The sequence below is a fragment of the Scyliorhinus canicula genome, chromosome 19 (genome assembly GCF_902713615.1).
Source record: "Scyliorhinus canicula chromosome 19, sScyCan1.1, whole genome shotgun sequence".
Taxonomy (NCBI): Eukaryota; Metazoa; Chordata; class Chondrichthyes; order Carcharhiniformes; family Scyliorhinidae; genus Scyliorhinus; species Scyliorhinus canicula.
In genome coordinates, this window is record NC_052164.1 from 38,861,464 (window position 1) to 38,888,526 (window position 27,063).

At 45.6% G+C, this 27,063-nt stretch overlaps 1 protein-coding gene across 1 annotated transcript in view; it reads left to right on the forward strand.

The window, feature by feature from the left end:
- fam171a2a (family with sequence similarity 171 member A2a) overlaps positions 1 to 27,063 on the forward strand; it is a 370,881-nt gene that overhangs the window by 100,988 nt on the left and 242,830 nt on the right. The window contains exon 2 of the mRNA XM_038778520.1: positions 22,878 to 23,105. Coding sequence (XP_038634448.1) covers positions 22,878 to 23,105 — 228 coding nt within the window. The remainder of the gene's footprint in view (positions 1 to 22,877; positions 23,106 to 27,063) is intronic.

The following is a 27,063-nucleotide window of genomic DNA, read 5'->3' on the forward strand; positions in this document are numbered from 1 at the left end:
GTGTTGTAAGACTTCTTACTGTTTTCAAGAGGATCAGTAGCTTGTCCTTTGAAGATTTCACGCCCACCCTCCAAGCCACCTCCTTGCAAGGCAGCTCGCCATTGGCTCCAGGCACGATCTTCCGAAGTCAATAGTCAGTGCATTGCTCACCTGTTGTGCCGCCAGGGAACCTGCCACAGGGGAATACCTTTTGACGGGACCAGAAGATCCCATCAGCGAGAAGTGCTAGAATATCTTGCTCAGCCTGTCTACAACCTTTGAAGTGAATCCGCTTAAAATCTGGGAAGAGTGCCAGTTAGCCAGATACTTACATGTTGGTGAGAGGTTAGAAAGAACATTAATGTGTAAAAAAAAAAAATTCAAATTAAATTTGGTGTAGAAGATTGACGTTATTTACTATTTTCTAATACAACAAAGAGCTGACTAACCTGTTCCTGTTAAAGTGGATTCTCCGCCCACACGCTCTGGGGGGAGGGCCTCCTATGAGGCCTGGCCTGTGATTGGGGCCCACCGCTCAGTGGGCCGGCCTCTCGCTCCCTGGCCTATTTTCTTACGCGCAGGCCCCTGAACTCCCGCACCATGTTGCGTCGCGGCCGGCACGTGGAGGGAGGCCACCACACATGCGCGGGTTGGCGCGGCGCACAGTTCGCACAGGGATGGGAGGCTGGAGCGACGTGAACCACTCCAGCGCCATGTTGGCCCTCTGTAGGGGCCAGAAATGGTACTCCCAGCGGCCCGTTCACTCCATTGTGAAACGCGACGGAGTTTCCGACAGCGTGGATACTCTGCCGCCGAATGGGAGAATCCCTCTTTTCTCGGTGCCCACCCTCTTCCTGCCCTCCCCGGCATACTCAGCCTTTCACAGTGCGCGTTTTACGCTGGCTGTTAATTGACCAGCCAGCATGAAATTGCGTTCAGGGACTGCCCACTGCAAAAACCTCAGGCCCTGAGGTCTTGGAATATGCTGTACAAATGCAAATCCTTCTTTCTTAATTGCTGTTCTCATCAATTCAGCACCAGTCAAACACCTAGTGACAAAAAGGTCTGCACAACTCCAGTCTGACAACAGTCACAACATAGTGACGATTACACCCCCTCCTGCATCTCCCAGCGTCTGGGTGTTCGGCTAAAGGAAGGGATTTTGATTGTTGGGAGTCTTGTCTGTGAGAAAACCACTTTTAGAACATAGAACATAGAACAGTACAGCACAGAACAGGCCCTTCGGCCCTCAATGTTGTGCCGAGCCATGATCACCCTACTCAAACCCACATAGTGAGGTTTTGAGAACCAATCGGCAAATAGAAGCAAAATGACTATTACAAATATAAAAATATTGTCCTGTTTGGAGGGGGGGGAGGTGAAATGAAATATAACTAACAAGGGAAAGAGACAAAGACAAAGGAAAATAGGTTTTATACAATTACCACAAAAAAGCAGGTTAGGTTACGGGGATAGGGCAGGATGGCAGGGGAGTGGACCTGGATAAAGTGTCTTTCGGAGAGTCAGTGCAGACTCGATGGGCCTCCGTCTGCCCTGTTGGGATTCTGCGATTCTATGAATCTGCTCTTACATACATACATAGAACATACAGTGCAGAAGGAGGCCATTCGGCCCATCGGGTCTGCACCGACCCACTTAAGCCCTCACTTCCACCCTATCCGCATAACCCAAAAACCCCAAGTAACCTTTTTGGACATTAAGGGCAATTTAGCATGGTCAATCCACCTAACCTGCAAGTCTTTGGACTGTGGGAGGAAATTGGAGCACCCGGAGGAAACCCACGCAGACATGGGGAGAACGTGCAGACTCCGCACAGACTGTGACCCAGCGTGGAATCGAACCTGGGCCCCTGGCGCTGAGAAGCCACAGTGCTAGCCACGTGTGCTACTGTGCTGCCCTTGTAGTCACAGTATTTATATGGCTAGTTTAGTTTCTGGTAAATATAACCTCCAAGTTGTTGAAAGTGAGAGATTCAGCGGAGATAATGCCATTGAGTGTCAAGGGGAGATAGTTAGATTCTCTCTTGTCAATGGTCTTTGCATGGCACTTGTGTGGTGCGAATGTTATTTGCCTCTTATCAGTCCAAGCCTGAATGTTGTCCAGATCTTGCTGCATATGGACACGGCCTGCTTCAGTTTTTGAGTGGTCATTAATGGTGCTGAACATTGTGCAATCATCAGCGAACCATCAGCGAACATCTCCACATGTGACTTTATGCCGAAGGAAAATCATTAATGAAGCAGCTGGAGATGATTTGGCCGAGGCTACTACCTGAAAAACACCTAGAACTGAGATGACTGATTTCCAACAACCACAGCCATCTTAGAACATAGAACAGTACAGCACAGAACAGGCCCTTCGGCCCTCAATGTTGTGCCGAGCCATGATCACCCTACTCAAACCCACGTATTCACCCTATACCCGTAACCCAACAACCCCCCCCTTAACCTTACTTTTATTAGGACACTACGGGCAATTTAGCATGGCCAATCCACCTAACCAGCACATCTTTGGACTGTGGGAGGAAACCGGAGCACCCGGAGGAAACCCACGCACACAGGGGGAGGACGTGCAGACTCCGCACAGACAGTGACCCAGCTGGGAATCGAACCTGGGATCCTGGAGCTGTGAAGTATTTATGCTAACCACCATGCTACCCTGCTGCCCAATCTTCTTTTGTGTTGTTTATGACTCCAACCAGTGAATAATTTTCCGCCCTGATTCCCATGATATCCAGTTTTGCCGGGACTCCTTGATGTCACACTCGGTCGAATGCTGCCTTGATGTCAAGGGCAGTCGCTCACCTCACCTCATGATTTCGGCTTTTTTGTCCCGTGTGTGAACCAAGGCTGTAATCGCCCTGCAGAAACTAAACTCAGCGCCAGTGAGCTGGTTATTGATGAGCAAGGACTGCTTGAGAGCAGTGTCCATGACCTGTGCTTCATATTGTTTTTTTAAAAATTTCCAATTAAGGGGTAATTTAGCACGGCCAATCCACCTATCCTGCACACTGTAAATTCTATGATAATCTATGATAATCTTTGGGTTGTTGGGGTGAGACCCACACATACACTGGGATAATGTGCAAACTCCACATGGACAGTGACCCAGGGCCAGGATCGAACCCGGGTCTTAGGCACCATGAGGCAACAGTGCTAACCACTACGCCCTCGTGCAGCCCTTGCTTTACATGGCTACAAAATTATTTTATTGTAATAACTTCTACCGTAGCACATTTATAATGCAGAGTAAAAGTTTGCACTTCACCAGGCTGGATAATAAAAGCAATGCCATCTGACATAGTCAAAACATATGAAAGACTATCACAGCTCGACTGGAAAAAGGCAGACACACTTTGATTATTTCACTTCTGGGTATTTTGTTCAAGTAGCAGAAAAGGAATGAATGCAGGTGGGAGATGTCAGTCAGGCAGGTTTTCTTCTCACTTAACTTGATTGGATAGAGTGACAAAATACAGTCTGTTTTTCTCTCCTCCTCCCCCACAAAGCAGAATTTCTGATTGTGTGAACTGATTGGAGAATGACCTGAAATGAATTGGAACTGGCCCAGAATCAAATCCCCCTCAGCATTTATCTTTCCGGAAAGCTGGCTGGAACCAATGAAAATGCAGCTAATGTGTTTGAAAGGATTTTATTCCCTCTGTCTTCTATCACCTCATTTTGTCTTTTCTCTCTTTCTTTATCTATCTTTCCAACATTTTATGCTCTATCCCTCCACACAGGCTCTCTCCATAAACCATCCCTTTAACACTCAGTTAAACATACAGTCTTTCTCTAACGCGCGCTCACACACTCTTTAACACTTTCCCTTCTCCAACAATCTCTAACACATTTTCCTACCAACAGTCTTCTCTAATACTCGTTCTCTCTCTCTAACAGCCTCGTTCTCTCTAACATTCTCTCTCTTTTTCATGCATGAAATCTCTCTCCACCCTCACCTCTCTCTCTCTATGGAGTGATGGATGAGGTTAATCTGAGGGTAACACATTCAGAGACAAAGTGGTGGAGACCGTCTGCCGCTAGGTTTCAGCAGCAGAAACAAATCGATGAAAAGGAGTGAATTCTAGACATTGTTAATGGAGCTGGATAATAATAGCACTGTAAGATTCACTCCATTCAGACATTATTTATTTTTAGATTGGAGCATTCAGATAGATTATTTTCACGAACCCTTGACAGGCCATTTATGGTTCTGAGTATAACATTGGAGGCTGGGTTGGGGAGCATGGAGAAAAGAGTGGATTTAAATTTGCCGTCAATTGAACTATAACAGGGGATGCCCATGGTCTGAAGGAAAAGCTGATAGTTTGTCTGTAGGACTGAATATTTCTGGACCAGAATATGTTTAAATGATTATAATAAAACCATGTCCTATCAATCTGAATGCAACCCCCGAGTGCCACACTGAATGTTCTGTCCTACTTTAACAGACCACCTCGATCATTGTTCATATATGATCTGTGTCACAGATGGCTCTGTCCTGTTCTGGTGATGAGTGTTGTTAAGTATTGGTGACCTTGGGTCCCGAGTTGTTTCTGAGCTGATGCACAGCACATTAAATTGGAAGGCCATGGGTTCATACTATCTCATCGTGGATAGCTTCAGCTATGATGTTGGCCTGGGGAGGAACATTGAAGAAAAGGGGAGGAAGTGATGGAGAGGAGAGAGTGGAATGCGATGAAGGGGAAGGGATAATGGAGCCCCTTCAGATTAGGCTTAGAACTGTGGCCTAAATCAGGCGTTAATGACCAGGTTTAAAATTGTTGAACAGCAGAAACACAAATTTCACCTTTCAAGTTGCCTAATGGCCGGTGTCTGGTTTCCAAAATGCTGGCTGTGGCACTGTGGGAGCAAGAAGGAGTCAGTGTGGATAGATATTTTTAAAAAGCTGTGGGATCAATAAAAAAAAATGTCAGCGGGGCAAACTTTCCTTTTCTAATTTTCGATTTAGAATCTTTTATAATTGAGAAGCTCTTAACTCGATTGTTCCAGAATTCCAGACTGAGCAATGTTGGTGATTGGGAAATGTAATACCTGGCAAGAGTGGCTCATCATTTTGATTTAGAAACAATCATTTTTAGACACGGCTCCATACGTTTAAAGATGTTAGTAAGAATTATATGTGGAGAGGGAGACAAATATATTTGTGTCATTACCAAAGCCATCAAAATGAATTAAGGGATTCTAACAATACATGTGTGATACGTCTAGGTGTGTGGGTGAAGGGAATTAGCTTGCTCTCCATTGTTGAGTGCTGGTTTGCTTATTGTTTTCAGCCCACGTTGCTCGTTGGCAGCGAATCGAGAAAGAGAGGCAAATGTTTAAGCCTCTCTCTGTCAGTGCACTTCTATGGGCAATTCTCTGTCAGTGCACCTTTATGGGCAAATCCTCAGCTGCGCCTCCTCATGGTGACACATGGAAACTGGGTCCCTAACACACCCAGGCCAAAACTTCAAAGCAATTTGGAGGGGATTTAGTCCCCAGGCATGCAGTGTGCAGGCTCACTAGCATTTGAACAGACTCTGGAAAACTCACAAACCAAATACCTGGCTATGGGTCCCACGGCCTTATGGATACCTCAGGAGAGTGGAAAGTTAAAGGTGTAAATTTTGATTTAAACCTTTTGAATAATCTGGAGTGGAGCCCAAAGGCAGAGCAATGACTAAATATGTCTTCTGGCAACTGTTGCAACCAAGCCAGTCCTAAACATAGTGCCTTTGGACTCAACTGGGGAGATCGAGAGGGCGCTGCTGACATTTGGGCATCCCAGCGTCTCCAGAGGTTTTGCTCAGGCTTGTGTCCTGGAAAAAATATTCCAGTAACGCTGTAGATCCTGAACACAAAAGTTGAATTTTTAACAAAAATCTAGAATGAGGAAGCTTTTGATGTCGCCTGATAATAATTAAATGAGACACGTTCTGAATGAGATCAGAGAAACTGAATGATCTTAAAGATTTCAAAGGTAAAATCAAACAGGAATATCAAATCTGTCTGAACTTTAAAGAATCTTAATTCCATTTTTGGTATGTCTGAAAGGAATCTGATCAGAGAAAGAACAAGTTGTTGGTGCACAAAGAAGTCATTTTGAACTCCCCCCTCCCCCCCCCAATATGAGCCACCATGCCAAGGAGTAAAGGAGTAACAGCTATGGCAGGATGATTGGCTGGGGGAGACACCCACCAGAAACCACTTTCTCATCATAGACCCTATTGCTTGTTCACCTGGCTTTGATCTCCCATGGGGACAGGGGGTTCTTTTAAACTGTTTCTGGACAGGCCAAAGCCTCTGTGCAGACACCCAGTGTCAGTGGGGTGGCCAGGGCCATCCAGGCTTCAGCTGTGGTGCAGTCCAAACAATGACTCACATTGTCGTCGAGTGCTTGCTGACTAAACTTGCAGGTGGGCTTACGGAACTCCATCTAGCCACTGACAAGGCCATTGCTTGGCTCTGTGACTGTGTAGGCAATAAATAAATGCAACTCAGGAATCAGCAGTTAGGAGTGATTAGCCCAACATGATTGGCATACAGAACGGGTGCTATGGGCTGTCTCTGGCACTGGGAGGGACCACCATGTCTCATTGGTAGCCACCACTTGCCTCAAGTTGGGCAGCTCCCAACTGCTGACCCAACCTGCCATGATTGATCTGCTTCAACGGGTGCTTGGAGCTTAGGGTTTCTACTCAACAAGTGGGTGGTTGGATTCCACCGCACCAGGCAAACAAACAAAAGGAAAGAAACATAGAATATTACAGCGCAGTATAGGCCCTTCAGCCCTCGATGTTGCGCCGACCTGTGAAACCACTCTAAAGCCCATCTACACTATTCCCCTATCATCCATATGTCTATCCAATGACCATTTAAATGCCTTTAGTGTCATAGAAACATACAGAAAGAAGATGCCAATTCCTTAATTGGCAGACTGGAACATCAGGACCATATGCCCAGGATTGACGGACATCTTGCTGCTGGTCCATGATGTGCGCAAGATGGCCACAATTGACATAGAACTTGACTGGCTGAGCATTGACATAGCTTCTCTGCAAGACAGCAGGCCTACTGAGAGTGGATCACTATTGATCTAGCAAGGGATGAGTTCAGTGAAAACATGTGAGCAAGGTGTAGACTTCTGTATAAGGAGCCCCCTACTTTTGATGACAGAAACCCTCACAAATCATCTTTCCAGCCACCCCGCAACTCAAACAGGGAAAGATAACCTCATAAGCGTGCACTCTTCAACGCTGTGCTCCATTGCTGTGATGAAGATCACCCCCTGTTGTGCACCAGGGTTAGAATGCCACATTTGAAGTTGTTTTCATTCAAAACAAAACACTGCCTCATACCAATGTCAGTGCCATGTTGCCTGCTCAGATGAAAACCAACAGTGCCTGCACTGAGCAAACGCTCGTACCCACACAAAGTGCCGAAATTAAATGGAATGTACTTTGAGACACCATCTACAAAACCACAATCTCAACACAGAGGAAACAGGAGTTGGAAAATGCTGACTAGCTCAAGGTTAACATCACTGTGATGGAACCTGCTATTGAAGCCAAATGGTCAGAGAAAGCTCTCAATGCACCAAGAGTTGTTTGAAGCAAAGTCCAACAGGTGCTGTGCAAACTGGCCAGAATATTCAGATGTCTTTCAACACAGAATCGAAGAGGCCTGTATGAAAGAATCAAAAAGGTAATAGGTCCATTAGTAAACCAAATGACTTAATTGAAAACAAACGTGAGGAGGTCATCACCGACTGCAACAAACAGTTGGAGAGATGGGTGAAGCACTGCCTTGAGTTATACTTGAGACAGGACACCGAGGAAACTCTAGACACCACAGAAAGCCTGCCTGTCATGGCAGAGCTTAATATGGAACCCACAGTATAGGAGCTTAGCGAAGCTATTGACTCGTTTGCCATGTGTAAAACTCCAAGTGCTGATTCTGTACCGCTGGAACTCAACAAGCACAGGAAATCAGCATTCCGAGCATCAGCAGTGTCCAAACTTCTGTGTCTCTGCTGGAAGAGGAGTGTGCCCCAGGATGATGCAAATATTGCGACCCTGAACAAGAGCAAGGGCATTTGCAACAATTTAGACAGGACCTCCCTGCTGAGCATCATGGGAAAACTAATTATCTGCATTGTCCTTGTCCGACTGCAGATCCTGGCGGACCACACTTCGACCTTGATTCTCAGTGTGGTTCCAAAACTGGAAGATCTACCGTCAACATGAGCTTCTCAGTCTGGCAGTTGCACGAAAAATGCTGAGAAACAGGGAGGCCACTGTATATTCCCTTCATCGATCTCACCAAAGCATTTGACCATGTGAACAGAGACGGTCTATTTAAGTTGCTGCTCAATGTGATCGCCTCTTTCCATTACTACATGGTGGGTCAGGTCAGCAATGACTGCGCAATATCAGTACCTTTTGTGGTCCAAGTGTACTCAACCAGAGTGGTTTTCTGACATGTTCTTCTCTAGGACGGCAAATTGGTTAGCACTGCAGCCTCACAACGCTGAGGACCCGGGTTTGATCCCAGTCCCGGGTCACTGTCCGTGGGGAGTTTGCACATTCTCCATGTGCAGTGTCTGCATGGGTCTCACTCCCACAACCCAAAGATATGCAGGGTAGGTGGATTGGCTACGTTAAATTGCCCCCTCATTGGAAAAATAAAAAAAGACATGTTCTTCTCTTTACTTCTGTCATGTATCTTCAGGACATCTACAGGAGGTGTCAACATACATACATATCAGAACCACAGAAAAAAGTATTTTTCTTGGGTATCCAAGTTAAAGGTGCACCAAGTCATCATCCAAGAGTTGCTCTACCCTGATGATGCCACACTTGCATTCCATATTGAACACGATCTTCTGTGACAAATGGACAGACTCTTGAACACGTCTGTAAAGACAAATACCATGGTCCAGAATGTTGCCATACAACCATCTACCAGAATTGGCAATGTGACGCTGCAGGTTATTGATAACTTCACATATTTAAGCTTCACAATCACCAGCAATCTGTCACTTGATGCTGAAATCAACTCACGCGTCACAAAAGCTGCCGTTGTTCTGCCCAAACTGAGTAAGAGAGTGTGGAACTATTACAACTGGTGACTGAGAACACCAGATTGCGGGTCTACCAGGCTTGCATCCTCCGCACTCTTTTCTACTCTGACAAGACCTCCATAAGCACATGCTAAGCAGAAGAAAAGAACTGAAATGGACCCCTTCACTTTTTCAGATGTACCCTCGGCACCTCTTGGCAGGAGAAGGACACCAACTCGAAAGTTCCTGGATCACGCTAATCCCATCAGTATACACTCATTGCTGAGCCAAAGGTGCCTGCACTGTCTCGGTCACATTCGTCGGATGGATGACGGCTGTCTATCCAAAGACCTTCTGTACGGTGAACTGGCCACTGAATCATGACCTTCTGCGTGCCCATACTTCGGCTGAAAGGATACCTGCAAAGAAGATATGAAGCTGGAGGACCTTGACAACTGGGAGACAGCCACTGATGACCATGATCTCTGGAGGCTGACTGTTTGCAAGAGTGTTGGGGGAGCTAGGCGAGCTAGCTGAGAAGAGGAGCCCAGAGAGAACTGAGCAGTGAACTGTGCACTTTCTCAGGCCACTGTCCTCTGCAGCAAACACGGCAGAGGTTGCCATGCCAGAGTGGGGGCTTCTGAGCCACACCAGGCCAGAGTTGATCATCATGGCACAAACCATCATCTTACAAGACAGAAGGCTTCCACGAACAATACATATTTGCAATTGGCTTCAAGTATTCTGCAAGAAATGTGGCAAAAGTCCCCATCATTCTTCCACCCATCAGATGACAAAATCACGGACAGAGAATGCTCTTGTTTTTGAATCATAAGCTTCTGTGTTCAGTTCTCAGTAACTGATGCACATCTCTCACATGGCACAACAATGCAGTATTGATTTCATTGCTGTTTGTGGAATCTTGCTGTTCACACATTGTCTGCAGAATTCCCTATGTTACAATAGACGGCACTTCAAAAGGTATCGTAAATTGTTTTGGGTCACCCTAAAGTTGTGAAAAGCGTAACATGAATGCAGGCCATTGTTTCCCTCATTGATGTGTCTATAGTTTCAAATGGCCGTGTCCTATTGCGCCTCGTGCCACAGATCTATATTCAGAACTTTATTGAATTGCCAGATTATTGAAGATCTCAGTCAGATTTTCCAAGATGGTGTTTATGTCTCACATCTGTAAGAATCAGTCATCCTGGGGGATTGAATTAACCTTCAAGAGGGTTACTGCCAAGATGAAATGTTTCAATATGAGCTGGCGAATAATTCCAGAGCTCATGAACAGGCCTGGGGCACAGTGTGGGAGCTGCTTACAAAGCGCCTAACTCTGATTGCTTAAATGATTTCGCCTTAAGACATTAGTCAGACACGATGAGCGTGATCTGTTGACGTGTCCGGCTGCTGCTTTGGGGAACAGTAAATCCATAATGACGGAATTTATCGGACCTGTAGTAGCACTTCTGATTATTCAGCTGTATCGGAGTAGCAGAAGGTCCTTGGTCTGTTTCACCGATGTGCAAGAAAGGCAATTAAACAATGGGGAAAGCATGTGGAAATGGGAACAATTGGGAAACTCTAACCAAGATCCAGCACAGGCATGATGGGTCAGATGGCCTCCTCCTGTGCAGTATGATTCTATGAAACGTTTTGAATCATCCCAACCACATACTGTCCACCCAGGCTATGTGAAATTGTTGGAAACAAATCTATTTGGAAGTTAGAATGCGTTTTCAGGACTTTAAGTGTAAATTTTAAATACTTGGCTTGGAAACATTCATCGGAAATTGGGCTGTAGATGAAAATGAAATGAAAATATCAGCATAGCTGTTTCTCAGGCACTCAGTCAACCTCTGGTACTAGGCACCTTGCTGATTTTTGAACCACTGTTTCAGACTGAGTCGGACTGTTTGGATTTGAGTCCGAGCAGAACTTCTGATCTCCTCGCCATCAAAGATCCTGCCAACTTCTACCACCTCTGAATTGCATGCCCCCCGCCGCCACATTTGTGCATCCACTGCAGCCACCTGCCGATTTGACTGTTCCGATGCTCCACTGGTCTGCTTCTTCTTTCCTGCCCTTCAGAAACGTTGAACTCCACCTCCGCTGCTTGTACCCTATCCCGTTCTTTCTCTGTAAATTCCCCAGTCCTCCAACCCTGCTGAGAATCTACATTCCTGCAACTCTGGCCTCCTGCGCCTCCCCTGATTTTCCTCTCCCTGCCATTAAGGGGCTAGTTTAGCTCACTGAGCTAAATCGCTGGCTTTTAAAGCAGACCAAGCAGGCCAGCAGCACGGTTCGATTCCCGTACCAGCCTCCTCGGACAGGCGCCGGAATGTGGCGACTAGGGGCTTTTCACAGTAACTTCATTGAAGCCTACTCGTGACAATAAGCGATTTTCATTTTTCAAAAGGGACCTTCAGCAGTTTGGGAAACCGTTCCAAAACCTTTCTGTTTCTCCACCCATCTCTCCTTACGGATAAGACTTCTGTCAGTCCTAATATCTCCATCTTCAGTTCAGTGATAATTTTTGTCCCATTATACTCCCGTGACGGAACTTGAGATGTATCCGTACTTTAAAGGCGCTATATAAATGCAAGTTGTTGTTTATAAAATTGCACCATGATGGCCCATTTTGAAACTAGCCTGGTTTCTTGCTCGTTTCAAGGGTACGCGTATGTTTTACACGTGTGCAAACATAGTCAATATTTCGGATTTATTTTGTGTGCTTCCTTTTCAAAATAAATACTGTTGCTATAAAAGGCCTTCTTGAGGTAATATCCGAAGTAGCAATCTTGGTGTATAACGTCTTCAATCTGTTCATTCCCAGGAAGTGGTTTGAGCATGTGGCTCTCATTAACCTTACAGGGTTTCCATTTGTGTCTATCTCATGTTTTGTTTATCCTTTGAAAAGCATACTTACTTTTCTGCGATCATTTTTTTTCCAGAAGCTAGCTTATTTAACAATTGCCCATACATGGCCCGTAGTGGGTCTGCTGCTTAAGTTAATTTTGTTTTCCTGTTTGCATCCCGTGGGATCAAATTGTGTTTTTCTGGTGCTTTCATGGCCCAGCTGGAAGCCTGAGATTGTCTACTTTGCACCGACGTACAGTAGAAGCAGTAGATACCATGTACAAGATGCACTGATGGAACTCACCAAGGCTCCTTAGGCAGCATCTTCCAAACCTAAGACATTTACCATCGAGAAGGGCCAGGGCAGCAGATACATGGGAACCCCACCACCTGGAAGTTCCCCTCCAAGTCACTCACCATCCTGACTTGGAAATGTATCACCGTTCCTTCACTGTCGCCAGGTCAAAATCCTGGAACTCTCTCACTAATAGCATAGTGGGTGTACCTACACGACATGGACTGCAGCGGTTTAAGAGGAATGCTCACCACCACGCTCTCAAGGGAAATCAGGGATTGTCAACAAATGTTGGGCTAGCAGCGAAGGCCGTATCCTCCAAAAATGAATTTTTAAAAAGACACTTGTTATAGGTTTGATGCAATCACTGGCAATTGCCATAAAAGTTCATGTGGTGATGTTTTTGGAATAATAAGTCTGAGTTCAATGAAAGAGAAAACTATCTATTTTTCTATCTATTTGGAATATTAGATGACTTCAGAGAGCCCCAAAGTATTTTACAGCCAATTAAATAATTTTGAAGTGTACTGACTGGAGGAAGCATGGAGACCAATTCATTGGTTCCACACATTCAGTAATGAGACAAATGGGAACAGGAGGAGGCCATTCAACCCTTTGGACTTGTTCTGCCATTCAGTGAGTTCATGGCTGAGTTGAATTTTAATTCCACCCAATTGCCTTGGCTCCATTTCCTATACGCTTGACTAGCAATCTAAATGACCAGTTGACCTGCTTTTAGTGGTGTTGTTGAGGACCAAATGTAAGCCAGAGCACCAGTAGAATGGTACCAATGGATCTTTTTGCACCCATCTGACAGGGCAGACAATAGTCTCGGTATGATGTCTCATCTGAAAGACACCACTTTCAACAATGTAGCACTCTCACAGCACTACACTGAAGTATTAGCCTGGAATATGCATTCAAGACTCTGGAGTGGGGCTCTGGGCGACATGGTGACATAGTGGTTAACACTGTTGCCTTACAGCGCCAGGGACCCGGGTTCAACTCCAGCCTTGCTGACTGTCTGTGTGGAGTTTGCACGTTCTGCCTGTGTCTGCGTGGGTTTCCTCCGGGTGCTCCGGTTTCCTCTCACAGTACAAAGATGTGCAGGTTAGGTGGTTTGGCCATGCTAAATTGACCCTCAGTGTCCAAAGAAGTGTAAATTAGGTGGATTAACCATGAACACTGCGAGGGATTAGGGGGATAGGGCAGGGGTGCAGGCCTAGGTATTGGGCCTCTTTCGGAGGATTGTGCAGACTTGGTGGGCCAAATTACCTCCTTCTGCTCTGTAGGGATTCTATGAACTCACAGGGATTCTGGGCTTGGACCCATTTTACACCTCAATTTGCCCAAGTTTATTTGTAGCCTTTTTTCACTTTATTTTATCTTCCTCTTCTTCAGACGATGTAGGGCAAGCACCACCCCATTGCTAGAATTTGTGGACAATTCCATTTCCGGTTCTCTATCTGAATCATTCTAGTGCTGTTTGCTGTGAGGTTCAATGAAGTGGATTGCTATTTGTCCTTTTTACTTTCTCATTTCCTCATGGCCTAGTCATAACTGAGATCAGGGAACCATGCTTCGAGTCATTTCTGGCCACTTCAGCACCAATCAACTGTTTGGTCCATAGTCAGCAGACAATCACAGAGGGAAGATTAGTGAAAGAAAAACAGAAAATCCTAGATATGCACACCTGGTCAGTCAGTAGCCAAAAGAAGGAGGCAGCAGTTTCTCTTTTAGACGACAACATTTTTTTATCTTTCCAGTATTGATGTAGCTCTGAAGTGAATCAAGCAATTTGGTTGGGCACGTTTTTCAAAATTCTTTCCAAACCTGATCTGAAAGAGATTGAGTGGGATTTTCCGTCCCGTCCCGCTAGCGGGGTCTTCCAGTCTCGCGGAAGGTGAGCCAACACCCACCCACTCCCCTCAGGTTCCACGGTGACGTGGCTGGTGAGCAACGCAAATAGCCATTGACTTCAACGGGACTGGACGATCTGGTGGCAGCCAATGGCGAGGAGCTTCTGCTGCGGGAAACCCCACCGCGGTGGCAGACGGGCGTCAGAAAATTCCAGTTTTTGGATTGAATGAAAACAGAACACCTCAGACGTAAATATGACCTGAGCAATTGCTGACAAAAATGGAGCTTTATTGACCTCTACTTATTGACCCCTGCTGGGTATGGATGTAGAAAATTAAGAATCATCCCTCTGGCTACTTGCTGTCACACTGTGATTTCAATTATTGCCTCATTTGATGCCTGAATTTGAAGCAAGTGTTTGGTTTGCATCCAGCTAACAGTCACACCGGAATGAAAAATGAAATGAAAGTAAAGGACAATATTAAATTTGGCTATGCCGCCACATTTGAATAGCCTGACTAAGGTCAGTATTCACTCAGCCATGTAGGATGTTCACTTAAGTATCGGGGAAAGATGTCAGTGGAACTGTGTGTCAAAATTATTTCCTTCAGAAGACAAGAGGGAATGGGATTAAGGGTAGCACAGAGTAGTGCGACTTAAAGTTAAAATTGAGCATTTGTGTTGCAGGATAGTGATTTAAACTGTTTCCCCTCAAAGATTCGGCTGAGAGTAAGCCACATGAGCGTTCAGGTTCTGGAGAAAAAAACAAAGAAGAATGAACAAGCATTCGTACCATGCTTCGGGGTGTCCGTTGTGAAATTACATGGTTTTGAAATGTAGTTATACTGTAACGTGGCAATCAGCTTGCGCATGACAAGCCCCCACAAACAACACTTTGATACTAAACTCACATTTTCTGGATTATTAGTCCAGGCCTCAAGATTACTATCCAGGTAATATGTTCACTTTGCTACTGCACCCATAGCATTGGTGGCACGGTAGCACAGTGGTTAGCACTGTTGCTTCACAATGCCAGAGTCCCAGGTTCGATCCTCGGCTTGGTCACTGTCTATGTGGAGTCTGCACATTCTCCCCGTGTCTTCGTGGGTTTCCTCCGAATGCTCCGGTTTCCTCCCACAAGTCCCGAAACACGTGCTGTCAGCTAATTGGACATTCTGAATTCTCCCTCTGTACCCAAACAGGTGCCGGAGTGTGTCAACTGGGGGATTTTCACAGTAATTTCATTGCAGTGTTAATATTACGAAAAAAATATCATTATAGCATGACACTATTTAAAGAACTGTGACACGGGTATCTTGGTTGTGGTACGGATATGGTGAGGTATGAAACAAACTAACCCATAGATTGTTTTCTTGTCAGTAGATTTATTTATAGGATGCTGCATTACAGATCTCTGCCTCCTACCTACCAGCGCTCAGTATCCCAGCCACCCACTTTTATACTCTTTTGAATATACCAAAGGAGCATAATAAACTAATTATCTGATGAACTGCCCCTTAAATGGGATACTGCAACATAAACAAAATGTTAAGGGAAATTTAGCAAATTGAATTAACATGTCCTTTTGGGTGGAGATAGTGCAGCCCTGCCCCTTAAGTGGACACTGTGTTCTCCCTCGCCAGGGATACCCAAGGGTGGACATAACGATGGGAGAGGGTGGTGGGGAGGGGGAGCAGGTAATCATGTTGAACGAGTTAATCAATCATTTGCTGCCTGGACCTGTTTGTAATCAGTTTGGTCAGGCCTTGGAAAGGCTAACAAGGAGGTCCTCCACCCTCACCACCTCCTTCCACACCATGTGGGCAAAAATCAAAAGGATGGAGCCACCAGAGTGAGCCTCCCACCGTGGATGAATGCTACCTCTTGTCAAGAAAGTGTTATAACCCACAAGTATCTTTCAGATGGGAACAATTAACTTCCCCGTGAACCTTGCAAAATATGAGCTCCCCCGTTAAGGGAGTGGGGGACCTCTAAACAATATATAATTGTATGATATAATAAGCCACCCAGTTAGGCATCAGCAAGACAGACCCAGTTGGGATCAACCATATGATGTATTATTGTTAATAAATAATTTTTTTGAGCTACTTGGTGTGGACTCCTTCATGGCCTTATAAAAGAAAGCAAAAGTAGTTTTAAGTGTTTTATATTTGTATTGGTAAATATTAAATATCAGGTATAGTTCTAATCAGGTTTAATTTAGTATTTCTGTGTAAGGAAATGTTTATTGTAGTTAGATTTCTGCTGGACACAGATGTTTATATTTGTGGGGGTTTTGGTTGCAATTCAAACTGTGCTACTGTGCTCAGAGAAGTTATGGCAAGAAGGGTAAGTAAAAGCTCGTAGAAGCATGAGGTTGTTGCTTAGCAACCATGGGCCCTTTTAAGGTAGGAAGTTTTTTGAGTTTAGTTTTTTAGCTGAATTCATTTGCAGTTGAAGATGGGATGTTGGGGAGTGAACATGCTCAACTCTGTCAGAAGAATGCTGGACAGGACAAGGAGGCTGCAAAAAAAAAAAGACAGCCTTCCCAAAGAACCACATAAAGTCTAGACAACCAGGGAATTAAGAAAGAAAGAATGTTTTCGGAAGACTGCAGTTAAGAGGACAGAGACCAAGAAGCTGATGGTATTGCTCGGGAGAATTCAAGGGAAGAGCAGATAAAGTGTTCTGAGTTAAAGAGACAGCTGCAGTAACCAGGTTTAAAGTGAGAAAACAGATTTCAGAGATAAACCAATTGTTTGGTGCCATATTCATACATTTTGAGAATCAACAGGTAAAGTAATTGTTTGGAGTTTGTGCATCAAAAAGAATATATAGCCAGTGCACACCATCGGGGTGGGCACCCAACATAAGGTTATCTCTGCCGGCTCTGCAGGTGGAAAGTGATGATGATAATGTTTGTCATAAGTAGGCGTACATTAACACTGCAATGAAGTTACTGTGGATAAACCCCTAGTCAACAGAGGGACACGAGGGAGAATTCGGAATGTCCAAAATACCCAATAAGCACGTCTTTCGGGACTTGTGGGAGGAAACCGGTGCACCCGGAGGAAATCCACGCAGACACGGGGAGAACATGCAGACTCCACACAGTGACCCAAGCCAGGAATTGAATCTGGCACCCTGGCACTGTGAAGCAACAGTGCTAACCACTGTGCTACCATGCCGCCGCCACTTGGGTGCAAAGACACAGCAGGATCTTTGAGTTGAAGACTCAGTACCTTAGCAGTGACCAGGTGAAGCTTTTCTCCCAGAAGGGGTTGATGAGCCTCTTCCATATCTTAGTGAAAAGCTCCGGGAAGGATTATTTGGTTTATGAACAGCAGTCAGCCGCTTTATTATTTTGTATTAAACCGGTTAATAGTTGACCCCTGTTTGTGCACTCTGAGCAGTCACTTTTTAAATGTATTGAAGGCACTTAATTAATAAATACCCTCTACCTGTTTATCCTTAACTGTAGCCATACAATCAACATAACATTAATACTGGCAAATATTTATCCTTCAAAACCGAATTCATCAATTGGGGATATGTGAGAAGGCTTTAAGGAGTCTGCCAAAAGAAACCTTAATTTCATCTGTTGTCTCAATCTATCGTCCTCCTGATCAATAACCCGTGGCTAACTCGCACCTTCTGGGTTATATGTGACTAATCTGCTTGTTTGGTTTATTTGACACTTTGGGTGGCAAGTGATTACAGCTGCGCAGTTGTTGGGGGGAGATTGTTGTTCTTCAGACCTGATTGGGATAGGCCTACTTGGTGCAGAGAGGAATATACCAGGGCTCGGCCAACAGAGAATACGTGGAAACTATCCCCACCAGCATCCAAAAGAAAGCAGATTTCCTCAATTCATTCGGTAAGGAGCTGCAGCCAGTACAAATAACTGCACAGTAACAGTAGGATCACCAAAGGAGAGCTTCCAGTTTCTTACACCCACTCACACTGCTGGGCGCCAGGCCTGTGGAATTTTAGGCCAAGTTTATATCTTGTGTTAATCTGTGTCAGGTTTGATAATAACTGAAAAATAAAATTGCATCTAATTTCTGGTTTAATGTATGATTAGGTTTTAATTAATCTATGTAATAAGTAGCCTTTACAACTATATATATTATATTTAATATATCTGCTATTCCTCATTCAAATATATAACTCTAAATCTTGTTGGTTGCCCCACAAGGGAAGGCATTATCTCAAAATTGTTTCGCGAGTTGCTATTTTAGGTTAATGAGGTTTTAAACAGCAGTATGTTGAAATCCAGCATACTTGAGCAGCCTTACAGAGGAACATCTCAATTATGTAAAACAACTATATCCAACGGTGCACATTTTTATTTCCATCCCTTTGACAGCACACAAAGGCTCATTCACAATTTACAAGGTACAAGTCAAGAGTGTGATAAAATTCAGCATTATTATTATTATAAAGAATATAGAGTGTGCTCGGGATAGTTTCCTACAACAATATATTGTAAACCCAACCATGAATCAGGCTATTTTGGATCTGGTAATGTTACGAACACAGTTGATGTTATAACTGGATGGGAAGATCCCAGAATGGAACCCTGGCTCAAGAGACAGTGGTCAGGATTCTCCGTTTGGGAGACTATAGCCACGATCCAAAGGCCACGCTGTGTCCGAAAAGCAGCTGGCCATAGTGCAGCGTGGCCAATAGCAGCCGGGAGACCCCGTTTCTGGGATCTACCCAGCTTATATCATGCGAGACGTTGCGATGTTAATCTCGCCCATTGTGGGCGTGATCACTTTTTAGAAAATCTGCTTATTAAAGCGAGACAGCTAGTTTCACTTTAATGTGCAGATTCCTGAGTTACCCGAAGCATGGGATCTATCTCTTTTGCCTCGGAGACCTTGGGCGAGCGCCATTCAGCACTGGTCTCCACAGATGGGTGCCAGATGTGATGGCACTTGTGGGGGTCTCCCAGAGGATCAGAGGCCCCCAAATATAGAATATATAGAATATAGAACAGTACAGCACAGAACAGGCCCTTCGGCCCTCGATGTTGTGCCGAGCAATGATCTCCCTACTTAAACCCACGTAACCCGTATATGTATGCCCTTTGGGCAGGGTGGTACCCTGATACTGCTGGTGCCACCTGGCTAGGGTGCCAGGTTGGCACTGTCAGTGTGCCAATCTTGCCTTTTTGTGTGCTGGCGATTGTGCTGGAGGTGCCATGCATGGGTGCTGGGGGAGTGTGGAGGGAGGGGTTCTAGGGAGGATTAATGGGGCCCTCCCATAGTGCATTTGGGCTTGGCGGGGGGGGGGGGGGGTCAGGAGTTGTGACAGGGGGCCCGAAGATTGGGCGCCATTTAAAAATGGCGCCCTGATCCCTTGCTGCACCGAGGAGTTCCAGCTTATGTAATGCGGGTGGTGTTGTATAGACGTGTACTCCTTACATTCTCCGTACTGCGAGCACCGAGAAACACAAGGCTATACATGTTTGCTATAGAACTTTGTTCCCTTTCAGTTGAATCGCGCCCTATGTTCTCCCACCAGAGCTGAATAGCACTTGATTTGAATCAGGAAGCGATTCCCATCTATTTGCATGGCGAGGATTGTGAGGGGTTCCCTAGGGGAATCCCCCCCCCACCACCCTCACCACCTCCCCGCTCTAAATAAAGAGACCCTCACAGAGACCTAGTAAATAACGATAATTCCCCCACAGCAACCCCTTAGATAAAGTGATCTCTCACAGAGGCCCCCTAAATAAAGAAACCCCCCCACAGATCCTCCAGAAGAGAATCCTCTGCAGGGCCAACCGCTGTCTGGAAGCTAGAAAACAGGCCATACAGAGGCGGTGAAAAAAAATCACTGGTTTGAAACTCACCTGGGGATTATACCTGCTGGCTGAGACAGAGGGAAGAGCACCTGTCAATTCCTGGAAAGGCAAAGCTAGTCGCTGGATGTAAAGCCACTCCGATCTTTGATCATTCATTAATTTCTCTTTGATATTGATTTTACGAAGCGGTGACTGACAGCTTTCACACACATCCAGCCATCAGTAAAGCTACAAAATATGATTGACGGAAAAGTTGTGGAAACTAATATTTATTTCTTAAATATCAGCATTACATAATATAGCAGGGCTGTCATTTGGGAAAGAGTGTGGGGGAGGGTGAGATTCATTGCTCCTTCAGAGAGCAGGCATGTGGACGATGGACCGAATGACCAGCTTCCGCACCATCTGAATCTTGAAATATTCAATTGCAGTGGAAAACAAAAGCTTGGTATTTACTCTTTGCGTGCTATCGAGGGGATAAATAAGCATTACTTCAAATTTTTGGAAGCCATTTGAATGCTTTCTGGAATATCCTCCATTTTACAGTTTCTTGGAACTTTTCCCTATTAAAGTGCAATTTAATTTCAGACCACTCAATACGTGGCAGAATCAGGACTCCTGACAGGAGTTTGCAAAGAGGAGCTGCTGATGGGAGGCCAGGGCGGTTGTTAATTGGGCGTGTACAGAAGAAGAATAGAAAGTTGGACGGTAAACCGGGCTGTCCGCCAAGTCCTAGAAACACAAGCATGAGGACACAGGGAGAGGATGAAGGCTAACAAAAACCTGGCTCTGCCATTCCCAAATCACAGGACAAAGTAGTAAAATGTGTGTTTCCCACCATCGTGATTGTCTGAGATGCAGGATCCTTGCAACGTACACCCCAAGGAGGCCTGAGGGCCCTAAAACCCAGACCGTTCTCAGTAAAACTCTGCAGCTAACCATTAACTTGCTCTGTCCCCAAAGGAATTCCTTACATGTATAATTGGTTCGGTGCCACTGAAGCAAAGGGCAACAGGGCAGCCCTGCTCCAAAGTCCAGCAATCTTCATGTGGCATACAGATGACTTGTGCATGGTGCTGTGCACTTGCTTCACGTTAAGTGAACTAAAAGGAGCTCCATAAGATAGGGTTAGATGGTATTTAAGGAATATAGTACGACAATGCAGGCTCTGTTATCACCATTGTATGTCTTGGAGGGGTTCAAGATTCTCTTGAGGTTAAAGTGCAGGTTCAGTCGGCTGTTAGGAAAGCAAATGCAATGTTAGCATTCATGTCGAGAGTGCTAGAATACAAGAGCAGGGATGTACTTCTGAGACTGTAGACTGTATAAGGCTCTGGTCAGACCCCATCTGGAGTATTGGGAGCAGTTTTGGGTCCCATATTTAAGGAAGGAGGAGGTTCACAAGAATGATCCCTGGAATGAAGAGCGTGTCACGTGAGAGCAGTTGAGGACTCTGGGTCTGTGCCCGTTGGAGTTTAGAAGGATGAGGGGGTATCTTATCCCCCTCATCTTACTTACAGGTTACTGAGAGACCTAGATAGATGGACATGGAGAATATGTTTCCACTGGTAGGAGAGACTGGAACCCGAAGGCACAGGCTCAGACTGAAGGAACCATCCTTTAAAACTGAGATGAGGAGGAATTTCTTCAGCCAGAGGGTGGTGAATCTGTGGAACTCTTTATCGCAGAAGGCTGTGGAGGCCATCACTGAGTACCTTTAAGACAGAGATAGAAAGTTTCTTGATTAATAGGAATATCAGGGGTTATGGAGAAAAGGCAGGAGAATGGAGATGAGAAATATATCAGCCATGATTGAATGGTGGAGCAAACCCGATGGGCCGAATGGCCTAATTTTGCTTCTATGCCTTATGGTTTTATAACACAAACTGTATGATATAGACTCGCATGACGCTCCACGTAGAAGTATCTCCCTTCATGCTCTTTTGTCATGTGATCTTACATAACTGATAATGTAGACGGTAGCGAGACCCATCACGGGCGGAGATTTGGGGGTCACTTGCAGGGCCAGCATTTGTTGCCCATCCCTAATTGAGTCGCTTGCTGGGCCATTTCAGTGGGGGGGGGGGGGGGGGGGGGCAGTTAAGAATCAATCACATTACTGTGTGGGTCTGGGGTCGCATGTCAGCCAGATCAGGTAAGGACGGCAGATTTCCTTCCCTGAAGGACATTAGTGAACCAGATGGCAATCGACAATAGTTTAATTGATCATCGTTATACTTTCAATTCCATATTTTTATTGAATTCAAATGTCACCATCTGCCATAGTGGGATTCGTACCCAAGACCCAGAGCATTAACCTTGGTTCCTCGTCTAGTGACAATGCCACTATGCCACCACCTATGCCACCACCTCCCCAGGTGAAATATAGTGAGGCAGCCATAGGTCCATTGACTTCTGGCAGAAAATCTCAGCCTGTGTAGTTACATATTTAATACTAACCCTTTATACCATGCAGGCAAATATGGTTTGGGAGTGTCTACTGTGTAGATGGGGTCTGTTGATATGTAATAGCGGTGACACGTACTGAATGCCAAGATGAGTTATTGTCTGCTGCTCGAGTCTTCCTGTTTCAGTAGACCATTCTGCACTGTTCTGCACTTTCATCTGCAATGTTATGCATTATTGCAGAGTAACGTTGTGGAACTGATAGTACATACCAATTTTTCTTCTGTACCATAATGTGTCCCTTGATTGGCTGAGACAACTGGAGCGTTGTTTAAAGATCGGATGTCCTGTGTTAATTTCAATTGTTACATGAGCTTCATCATATCTGTACTCTCCTTGTCCATAATTATTGCAAGGGTATCATTAGATATGGCTGCAGAGGTTAACAGAGCTCTCAGATATTTCACTGTGGACCTCTAGCTTGAAATATTCTATAGACGTTCACTTACGTTGAATGTAAACTATACTCTGAATGCAGGAGAATATTCACAAGTCTTTCTTTCTTCCTTCTTTCAGAGGTGTCTATAAAAGTGCAAGTCTTTGATAACGGTGACCTCTCACCTCTGGCCGAGGCTGCGGTCAGAGTTTACACAAACCAGTCCTGGTTGGCCACAGGAACCACTGATAAGGATGGAGTGGCGTTGATTACATTACAGTACCGCCTGGGAACATGGCTGATTGTCGCTGCTGCAAAACCTGGCTTTGTGACAAACTCCGCTCCATGGCAAGCCAACAAAACACCACGTAAGTGAGACAATATCTACATTAATCACAGTAAAATTTGTAGATTGTTTTGTTTTAAATGTATGCAAAATTGGAACACTTTGAGCTCCTGATCTATTCAGCTTCATTTGTGTTGGTGAAATCCACTCATAAAATGATTGGCCCAGTTGGTTCTCCAGTGTCGCATTTAGAGGGTACCCCAATGATGTGCTGAGGAATCCCTCTAGGAGGTTCCCACATAAGGGTTGACATGGCAATTGTCCAGAAGCCTAACATCTTTTGACAATTGTCCTGGGCTGGGAACCATCTGACATGTGATTTAAATCGTCAACTTCAGATGGTTCTGCCTATTTTACGCACCTCCCCACACATAGAACCCCCGCGTGACGCCGCAACACCACTCCCACACCCAACACAACCCAACCCACGCCTCTCGTCTGACCTCACCTTCCTCACTCAGGCTGGGTGAGACAAGAGCAGTGAAGTGAGCCCTGGCTGCATCAACGAGTAGCCAGGGCACAGAGAGAAGACATGCCCCTACGGCACCAGCTGCGATCAAGGAGATTGTCGTAAAAACCCATCCGGTTTGACTTTGCCACCCCTGTCCGACATTCGTGGTATGACCCCACCCGCCTGGAGTGACCCAACCCTCCCACCCTCCGATCTGACCTCCACCCTTCCTGGTCCATTCCACCCCCCATTATCTGTCTGCCTCCTCCTCCCCTTCTAGACCCCACTTTCCCAGACTGATGCACTCCCCCTCCCAGACTGACCCCCCTTCCTGGGCTGAGCACCCCCTCCCAGACGACCTTCCACCACTTCTCAGTGTGAACCCCCACCTCCCCTTCCCGCTGGTGCGACTTGAGTGCTCCTCCTGTCCAGTCCAGTCTTTCACTGGCCGCCTAGGCCTCCACATCCTTCCCGGTCTCTTCCCAGTGACCCCCACCAACTCCTTCCAGTCTCTTTCCCACACCATTGTCTGAACCACCTATAATTGAAACTTACCTTCCTTTAAATTGTCCCTTCAAATACCTCCTTTAGGGCTTTTAAAACATTTTTTTTCTTAATTTGTTCAAGGGATGTGGGTGTTGCTGGCTGGGCTAGCTTGTTGCCCATCCCTGAGGGCATTTTAGAGTCAACCATTTGTAGGCCAGATCAGGTAAGGACGGCAGATTTCATTCCCTAAAGGATATCAGTGAACCAGATGGGTTTTTACGACAATCTCCTTTATCGCAACTGGTGCCGTAGGGACATGTCTTCTCTCTGTGCCCTGGCTACTCGTTGATGCAGCCAGGGCTCACTTCACTGCTCTTGTCTCATCCAGCCTGAGTGAGGAAGGTGAGGTGAGACAGGGGTTTTGCAATTTAAATGTGGGTAAATCCGCCAAGTGTGGCAATCAGCCGGGGATTGCCACTTTGAGCAAGTTACAGGCCTTTATCTGTCTGAGAAAGGCTACCACGGTCACAAATTTTGGTAATGGAAATTTCAGCAGGGAATGATCTTTTGCGGTTGAGTTAACGGAGCATTGTTACATTATCCTGGTCAGGCAAGATATGTGATCATAGCTTGGAGAAAGACAATATAACATTTCCTTTGTGAAATATGGTCATGTTATTTTCAAAGTGTAGTTTTAAATGATTTTTTAAAAAATCTTTCAGGGAATACTTTCTGAGCACAAACCTCAATTTCTTTTGTCACAATTTGTCATTGTAAACTGCTTGTGTCAAAACGACCAGTCAATTTTGCTATGTTATCTGTCAATCAGAATGTACTTGTGGACCTTAGATGTGGCTTTGTGGAGTGAGCTCCTTTAATCTGTCTCTCAATTAACTGCTTCACCATCTTATATGTACAAGAATACATTACAGGACTAACAAATAGTCAATGGGTGCTATTCTCCCGTTTTTGGGTGCAGTGGTCCCGCCAGCGGAGAATCGGGACAGGTTCCTACTGGTGCTCAGAGCAAAGCTGATGTGCCATTCAATGGCACAGACACACTCCTCAGAGATGGGGGCACCCTTTTTAAAGAACAAGTGCTCTGTCTCAGTGCTGCCTCCACATCTGATCTTTCTAGGAAATTCCACAGCACAAAGAGTCAGCCTCTTTAAAAAAACTACGGTTAGAAAGACCACATGCTCAAAAGAGGAAGAACTTCAGAGTTAATGGACCGCTGCAAGTCTACATAAATAAACAATGATAATCCTTCTTTGAAATTGCCTGGTCCTGTCAATTAAGAGGCATGTAAACAACAATGTTCTGTGAAACTGAATGTGAAAAATGCAGTTCAAAGCTTTTAGGCTTCTAGGTATGCTTCAAGACTTGAAAAGGTTAAGGGCAATGCAATTGACCGTGATGAAAGCACTTCAAAGTTTTCCACATTAATGGGAAGACGTTTACCTTCATCTCACATTTTTGATTTTGACAAGCTGAAAGACAGTTTAAAGAGTTTAAAGGCCACAAATGTGAAGACCAGCCGAATGACCCCCATCCCAGAAAGCCTCCGACCTGACCTCGAGCCTAGTCCAGGATTCTGGTGAATCGGGTTTCCTACTCGATAATGATATTTGAATCAGGTTTAATTTTTTTAATCGATTCTTTTTTAAATTTAGAGTACCCAATTCATTTTTTCCAATTAAGGGGCAATTTTTAGCGTGGCCAATCCACCTACACTGCACATCTTTGGGTTGTGGGGGCGAAACCCACACAAACACGGGGAGAATATGCAAACTCCACATGGACAGTGACCCAGAGCCGGGATCGAACCTGGGACCTCGGTGCCGTGAGGCTGCAGTGCTAACCACTGTGCCACCATGCTGCCCCGTAATTATTTTTAAAATAAATTTAAAATACCCAATTTTTTTTTTCCAATTAAGGGGCAATTTATCATGGCCAATCTATCCAACCTGCACATCTTTGAGTTGTGGAGGTGAAACCCACACAGATACGGGGAGAATGTGCAAACTCCACATGGACTGTGACGCAGGGCGCGGATTCGAACCCGGGTCGTCAGCGCCATAGTCCCAGTGCTAGCCACTGTGCCACGTGCTGCCCTTGAAACATTTTTAATGAGGTGTTTTCATGTTCCCATCGGGTCTGGGAGGGAACCTTGTTGGGGCTGGCTGGGAGACACTGGTGTCAATCCTGATTTTTGGCTTCACGCCCGTTTCACCGCCCCAACACTATTCCCGTTGCGAGCTGACCGACCCGGAGAATCTAACCCCCACCCCGCCAATGCCCCAGACAGCTTGCTCATTTTTAACGATTTATTTCATTAGATTTTTTTAAACATTTACCGACATATGCACCAGCACGTTAACAAATGTATCATTGTTCGTCTCTGTTTAAAAACATTCGTAAAATTTACATGAAAGTGACTTTACCAGAACAACACTGATAAAGGTGTATTCTTAGGGTGAACTTGAGTAAAATTATCCTTTCGATAGTAATCAACCCAAGCCTGTGAATAAAATATGATGGAGTTTAAAAGACATCGGGCTGGATTCTCCTTTGGAGACTAAGTGCTGACACCAGCGGAGCATATGTGGTCTTTCACGACCAAGAAATCGGCGTCAAACCCTCACCGATTCTGGTACCGGTGAGGGGCTAGCACCAGCGTCAACTGAAACTCCCGCCGCCCGCACGGAAATGGCCGGAGAATAGCCGGGGCCATGCTGCACATCCGCACGGCTGTCGACCTGCAGCGGTCACGCTGTATAACATGGCACCGGCTGTGCTTGAACCCAACCTGCCATCCCCGACCCCACAGCCTAACCCCTGGCCATGCCTGACCACCCCCACCAGTTCCCCCAGCCCTAGCAGAAGCCAGCGGCATGGATCTTGGCCGAGTGTGGCGGCACTGGACACAGTCTGCAGCCGACCCGCCGGGTTCCTGACGGCTGGGACCACACGTGGCCTGCGCTGTCCGGAACCCGGCCCATCGGGGGTGGAGCATCATGGCTGGGGCGGCCGATGATGCGCC